The sequence below is a fragment of the Perca flavescens genome, chromosome 20, assembly GCF_004354835.1.
Source record: "Perca flavescens isolate YP-PL-M2 chromosome 20, PFLA_1.0, whole genome shotgun sequence".
NCBI lineage: Eukaryota > Metazoa > Chordata > Actinopteri > Perciformes > Percidae > Perca > Perca flavescens.
Window position 1 is genome coordinate 565001 of NC_041350.1, and position 7500 is coordinate 572500.

General features: G+C 46.9%; 1 protein-coding gene across 3 annotated transcripts in view; it reads right to left on the minus strand.

Moving 5' to 3' along the window:
* Positions 1–7500, minus strand: part of sec23a (Sec23 homolog A, coat complex II component) — a 46686-nt gene that overhangs the window by 26616 nt on the left and 12570 nt on the right. For all 3 annotated transcript variants that reach the window (XM_028565751.1, XM_028565752.1, XM_028565753.1), the window contains exons 8-10: positions 6961–7119; positions 3455–3570; positions 1–111 (exon numbers count right to left, since the gene is read on the minus strand). The exon at positions 1–111 is cut by the window's left edge and continues 13 nt beyond it. In XM_028565751.1, the coding sequence (XP_028421552.1) occupies positions 1–111; positions 3455–3570; positions 6961–7119 (386 nt within the window). The remainder of the gene's footprint in view (positions 112–3454; positions 3571–6960; positions 7120–7500) is intronic.

Sequence of the window (7500 nt, forward strand, 5' to 3'; positions counted from 1 at the left end):
GTGGCGGCGAAGGCCATCTTGAAGGATCCCTGGTCGTCTTTGGAGAAAACTCTCTGGAAGGTTTGTTTAAACAGAGACGTGTTGAAGGAGTCGGCCATCACCATGTAGCCTCTGGGGAGCAAGGCACAGAGAGATTAATATCACCATGTAACCTCTGGGGAGCAAGACACAGATAGATTAATATCACCATGTAACCTCTGGGGAGCAAGACACAGAGAGATTAATATCACCATGTAGCCTCTGGGGAGCAAGGCACAGAGAGATTAATATCACCATGTAACCTCTGGGGAGCAAGACACAGATAGATTAATATCACCATGTAACCTCTGGGGAGCAAGACACAGAGAGATTAATATCACCATGTAGCCTCTGGGGAGCAAGGCACAGAGAGATTAATATCACCATGTAACCTCTGGGGAGCAAGACACAGATAGATTAATATCACCATGTAACCTCTGGGGAGCAAGACACAGAGAGATTAATATCACCATGTAGCCTCTGGGGAGCAAGGCACAGAGAGATTAATATCACCATGTAACCTCTGGGGAGCAAGACACAGATAGATTAATATCACCATGTAACCTCTGGGGAGCAAGACACAGAGAGATTAATATCACCATGTAACCTCTGGGGAGCAAGACACAGATAGATTAATATCACCATGTAACCTCTGGGGAGCAAGACAGAGAGATTAATATCACCATGTAGCCTCTGGGGAGCAAGGCACAGAGAGATTAATATCACCATGTAACCTCTGGGGAGCAAGACACAGATAGATTAATATCACCATGTAACCTCTGGGGAGCAAGACACAGAGAGATTAATATCACCATGTAACCTCTGGGGAGCAAGACACAGAGAGATTAATATCACCATGTAGCCTCTGGGGAGCAAGGCACAGAGAGATTAATATCACCATGTAACCTCTGGGGAGCAAGACACAGATAGATTAATATCACCATGTAACCTCTGGGGAGCAAGACACAGAGAGATTAATATCACCATGTAGCCTCTGGGGAGCAAGACACAGAGAGACTAACATCACCATGTAACCTCTGGGGAGCAAGACACAGATTAATATCACCATGTAACCTCTGGGGAGAAGGACACACAGAGAGACTAATATCACCATGTAACCTCTGGAGAGCAGGACACACAGAGACTAACATCACTATGTAACCTCTGGGGAGCAGGACACACAGAGACTAATATCACCATGTAACCTCTGGGGAGCAGGACACAGAGACTAACCATGTAGCCTCTGGGGAGCAGGACACACAGAGACTAACATCACCATGTAGCCTCTGGGGAACAGGACACAGAGACTAATATCACCATGTAGCCTCTGAAGAAACACCATTCCAGTGACGGCCTTTGTTATGAAGGTCCATTTTTATTGTGTTGACGTTACAGAAGTCTCTGGTTAGCCTACAGGTTCCCCCCTCGTCTACAGGTTCCCCCCTCGTCTACAGGTTCCTCTCATCGTCTACAGGTTCCTCTCATCGTCTACAGGTTCCTCTCATCGTCTACAGGTTCCCCTCATCGTCTACAGGTTCCCCTCATCGTCTACAGGTTCCCCTCATCGTCTACAGGTTCCCCTCATCGTCTACAGGTTCCCCATCGCCTACAGGTTCCCCTCGCCTACAGGTTCCCCCCGCGTCTACAGGTTCCCCCTCGCCTACAGGTTCCCCCCGCGTCTACAGGTTCCTCTCTCGTCTACAGGTTCCCCTCATCGTCTACAGGTTCCCCCCTCGTCTACAGGTTCCCCCTCGTCTACAGGTTCCCCCCTCGTCTACAGGTTCCTCTCATCGTCTACAGGTTCCCCCCTCGTCTACAGGTTCCTCTCATCGTCTACAGGTTCCTCTCATCGTCTACAGGTTCCTCTCATCGTCTACAGGTTCCCCTCATCGTCTACAGGTTCCCTCATCGTCTACAGGTTCCCCCTCGTCTACAGGTTCCCCCTCGTCTACAGGTTCCTCTCATCGTCTACAGGTTCCCCCCTCGTCTACAGGTTCCTCTCATCGTCTACAGGTTCCTCTCATCGCCTACAGGTTCCTCTCATCGCCTACAGGTTCCCCTCATCGCCTACAGGTTCCTCTCATCGTCTACAGGTTCCCTCATCGTCTACAGGTTCCCTCATCGCGTCTACAGGTTCCCTCATCGTCTACAGGTTCCCCCATCGTCTACAGGTTCCCCCCTCGTCTACAGGTTCCCCCTCGTCTACAGGTTCCCCCCTCGTCTACAGGTTCCCCCCTCGTCTACAGGTTCCTCTCTCGTCTACAGGTTCCCCTCATCGTCTACAGGTTCCCCCCGCGTCTACAGGTTCCCCCCCTCGCCTACAGGTTCCCCCTCGTCTACAGGTTCCCTCATCGTCTACAGGTTCCCCTCATCGTCTACAGGTTCCTCTCATCGTCTACAGGTTCCTCTCATCGTCTACAGGTTCCCCCTCATCGTCTACAGGTTCCCCCTCATCGTCTACAGGTTCTCCCTCATCGTCTACAGGTTCCCCTCATCGTCTACAGGTTCCCCCCTCATCGTCTACAGGTTCCCCTCATCGTCTACAGGTTCTCCCCTCATCGTCTACAGGTTCCTCCCTCATCGTCTACAGGTTCCTCCCTCATCGTCTACAGGTTCCTCCCTCATCGTCTACAGGTTCCTCCCTCATCGTCTACAGGTTCCCCCCTCATCGTCTACAGGTTCTCCCCTCATCGTCTACAGGTTCTCCCCTCATCGTCTACAGGTTCCTCTCATCGTCTACAGGTTCCCCCCTCATCGTCTACAGGTTCTCCCCTCATCGTCTACAGGTTCTCCCCTCATCGTCTACAGGTTCCTCTCATCGCCTACAGGTTCCCCCCCCTCATCGCCTACAGGTTCTCCCCTCATCGTCTACAGGTTCCCCTCATCGTCTACAGGTTCCTCCCTCATCGTCTACAGGTTCCTCTCATCGTCTACAGGTTCCTCTCATCGTCTACAGGTTCCTCTCATCGTCTACAGGTTCCCCCCTTGTCTACAGTGTGTGTGTGTGTGTGTGTGTGTGTGTGTGTGTGTGTGTCTGTGTGTGTGTGTGTGTGTGTCTGTGTGTGTGTGTGTGTGTGTGTGTGTGTGTGTGTGTGTGTGTGTGTGTGTGTGTGTGTGTGTGTGTGTGTGTGTGTGTGTGTGTGTGTGTGTGTGTGTGTCTGTGTGTGTGTGTGTGTGTGTGTGTGTGTGTGTGTGTGTGTGTGTGTGTGTGTGTGTGTGTGTGTGTGTGTGTGTGTGTGTGTGTGTGTGTGTGTGTGTGTGTGTGTGTGTGTGTGTGTGTGTGTGTGTGTGTGTGTGTGTGTGTGTGTGTGTGTGTGTGTGTGTGTGTGTGTGTGTGTGTGTGTGTGTGTGTGTGTGTGTGTGTGTGTGTGTGTGTGTGTGTGTGTGTGTGTGTGTGTGTGTGTGTGTGTGTGTGTGTGTGTGTGTGTGTGTGTACCCGGTGTAGTTGGGGCAGCATTTCATCTCCAGCAGACCGGTCTGATCCAGAGCACAGGCGTAGATGTCGATGATGTGACCGTTAGCGGACGCTCTGTTGGCGAGAGACTCGTAGTGCTGCAACACACACACACACACACACACACACACACACACACACACACACACACACACACACACACACACACACACACACACACACACACACATATACACATATACACACACACACACACACACACACACACACACACACACACATATACACACACACACACACACACACACACACACACACACACACACACACACACACACACACACATATATACATATACACACACACACACACACACACACACACACACACACACACACACACATACACACACACACACACACACACACACACACACACACACAGAGACACACATATACATATATACACACACACACACACACACACACACACACACACACACACAGACACACACATATACACACACACACACACACACACACACACACACACACACACACACACACACACACACACACACACACACACACACACATACACACACACACACACACACACACACACACACACACACACACAGACACACACACACGTACACACACACACTGGAGATGCGTTAACAACCCTGTGTTTGATTGATCTGAGGCAAACTTTATTAGTCCTTTCAACCTTAACAAATACACTAGCTATGTTTCCATCCACACATTTATATCCGAATTAAGTGATATTGAATGACAAGTGCCGTCATGGAAACAGTAAAATTCAATTGAATTTTATGAATATCGACTCAAAGGAAATCCGTTTGGTCTCATCAGATTTTCTCTTGATCTATATATATATATATATATATATATATATATATATATATATATATATATATATATATATATATATAGTCATGGACATAAAAAAATTTGAGTGGGATTTGAGAGAGAGCAGAGAGGAGCAGAGAGGAGCAGAGAGGAGCAGAGAGGAGGAGAGAGGAGCAGAGAGGAGCAGAGAGGAGCAGAGAGAGAGAGAGAGAGGAGAGAGGGAGCAGAGAGGAGCAGAGAGGAGCAGAGAGGAGCAGAGAGGAGCAGAGAGGAGCAGAGAGGAGCAGAGAGGAGCAGAGAGGAGCAGAGAGGAGCAGAGGAGCAGAGAGGAGAGAGAGCAGAGAGGAGCAGAGAGGAGCAGAGAGGAGCAGAGAGGAGCAGAGAGGAGCAGAGAGGAGTAGAGAGGAGCAGAGAGGAGCAGAGAGGAGCAGAGAGGAGTAGAGAGGAGCAGAGAGGAGCAGAGAGGAGCAGAGAGAGGAGAGGAGTAGAGAGAGGAGCAGAGAGGAGCAGAGAGGAGGAGAGAGGAGAGAGGAGAGAGGAGCAGAGAGGAGCAGAGAGGAGCAGAGAGGAAAAGAAAAGAAAAGAAAAAGAGCAGAGCGGGATAGAGGAAATACGGAGAGAGACCGGAGAGACCCGAACGTTGTTCTGAAACACTCGGCGGAGGAATCAGTACGACCCGAGTCATCCGAGGTGTGGGAGCATTTCACACTAAATCAATCAGAAACGTGTTAATTACAAGATAAGCAAAAGCGACGCGGCATGGCACGGGCGCACCGCGGTGATGAGTCAGCACCTAAAACGTAAACATGTTGGAGTCCTTGATGAGGAGGACGGGAGTTCAACAGCAGGGTAAAGTCACTACACTATCCTCCTTCTGTTCCGGTCTGAAGGGAGGAACGTACCGTCCCTCCAGGAGCTCTTCTGGTGCTGCTGTTTACTCGTTATCCAGCTGACTAGCATGACGAGCTAGCGTTAGCTCGGTAATAACAGTAATAAAGCAGGGGGGGGATAGTTTACAAGACTAAAGACACAGTTTTATTCACTCGCCTTTTTTGGCCCATTAATTTTTCAATCTGTTGTCCGGTATATATTCTGTGCTTTGTCCCATATGAGTTATTGTTGACAAATATATTAGTGTGTGGCGTATAAATGAACTTAACTTGCACTTACTACAATGATGGTAATAATTTAATGAATAAGTCTGTCTGTCTGTCTGTCTGTCTGTCTGTCTGTCTGACCCAAATAGCAGATACAGACAGTATCTGCTATTTGGGTTACTTAACTTTACACAACTATTAACTAAAACAACAAGTATGCATGTATTGAGTTGATGTAAATTAATGTTTGTTTTTTTATCCGATTCATCGATTAATCGAAAAAATAATCGACAGCTTTAATCGATTATTAAAATAATCGTTAGTTGCAGCCCTAGTTCATTTCCTCCCAGTATTTCCTCTGTTTGCACACATGACGGGTGTCAACAGGACCAACGAGGAGACGAGAGACTTTCTGAATTTAATTTACCAGCAAAATATAACGGCTATTTTAGAAAGCAAAAATGTAAGAAAAGCCAGAATTTATCAGGAACTGGTGAAGGAGATGACCAACAGAGGTTAGGACGAGCCGTGGGACGTCCCGCGGAGTGAATGGAAGGAGCTCTAACAGAGATACATGTCTCCAGAAAGAGAGTTGTCTCTCAGCGGTGCCGGAGGGAAAATAAAAGGAGAGTTCACCTTGTAGAGGATCTGGATCAGATCCAGATCTGGATCAGATCCTCGGCCAGAGGCCCATCGCAGCTTCTCATATTATCAACTACTACTGCTGTCTGGTGAAACTTTGCGATTCAGTGTGAAAATGAGCGGAAACACCTTAAAATGTCTCAAATCAGTTCGATATACCAATTTAACCGCAAAACAGCGAAGTGACGTCATTATGCAACAGGTTTTTATTCACTTTAAAGCCGTCGGATGGAAACACACTTTCACACTCAGCTTTATTCACAGGAGGTTTTTACCCAACTTCAGATAATTCGATTGACGATTGGATGGAGACTTAGCTCCTGTTTACCAGAGACAATCTTTCATTCTTACCTTTCACAATAAAAGACCCAACAGACTAACTAACCCTAACCCTTTCACAATAAAAGCCCTAACAGACTAACTAACCCTAACCCTTTTACAATAAAAGCCCTAACAGACTAACTAACCCTAACCCTTTCACAATAAAAGCCCTAACAGACTAACTAACCCTAACCCTTTTACAATAAAAGCCCTAACAGACTAACTAACCCTAACCCTTTCACAATAAAAGCCCTAACAGACTAACTAACCCTAACCCTTTTTACAATAAAAGCCCTAACAGACTAACTAACCCTAACCCTTTCACAATAAAAGCCCTAACAGACTAACTAACCCTAACCCTTTTACAATAAAAGACCTAACAGACTAACTAACCCTAACCCTTTCACAATAAAAGCCCTAACAGACTAACTAACCCTAACCCTTTCACAATAAAAGCCCTAACAGACTAACTAACCCTAACCCTTTCACAATAAAAGCCCTAACAGACTAACTAACCCTAACCCTTTCACAATAAAAGCCCTAACAGACTAACTAACCAGAGGGAAACTCAATACACCAGCTAACAGTAGCTCACCTTGGTGGCCTTCTTCATGAACTTGGCGTTGTCCTTCTCCAGGTCGTGCCAGGACCGTATGGGGGTCTTCAGTTCGTCTCCAACCACCATGCCGGGACCCTGCGTCGCCGGGCCGCCGATGAACGTCATGACGCGAGCGCCCGTGTTTGGGAAGGTGCACTGTGGGTAAAAACAGACTCTGAGATGAAGGAAACTATCGTTCAACATACGTCATTTGAAAGACTTCCACACTTTACTCTTCTACCCTACCTAGTAACATTTGTTTTATCACAGGAAAGGACCATTTTAAAAAGACAGTCAAATTTTGCAACTAGGACTACAGTTGAAAATTAGCCGACTGGCTAACACTGGCGCATTTACAGAAATGTTGATTAATGTGCATTGTCCTAATATAAATAAATAAATCTTCTTCTTCTTCTTACCTTAATTTAAATTAATTATTATGAGGTTTCTGATTGTGTGTTGTTGTGAATGTAACCAACCTTAATGTTAAGCATGTAATACATTGTAATATATCATTTTCTTTTCAAGATATTTCTC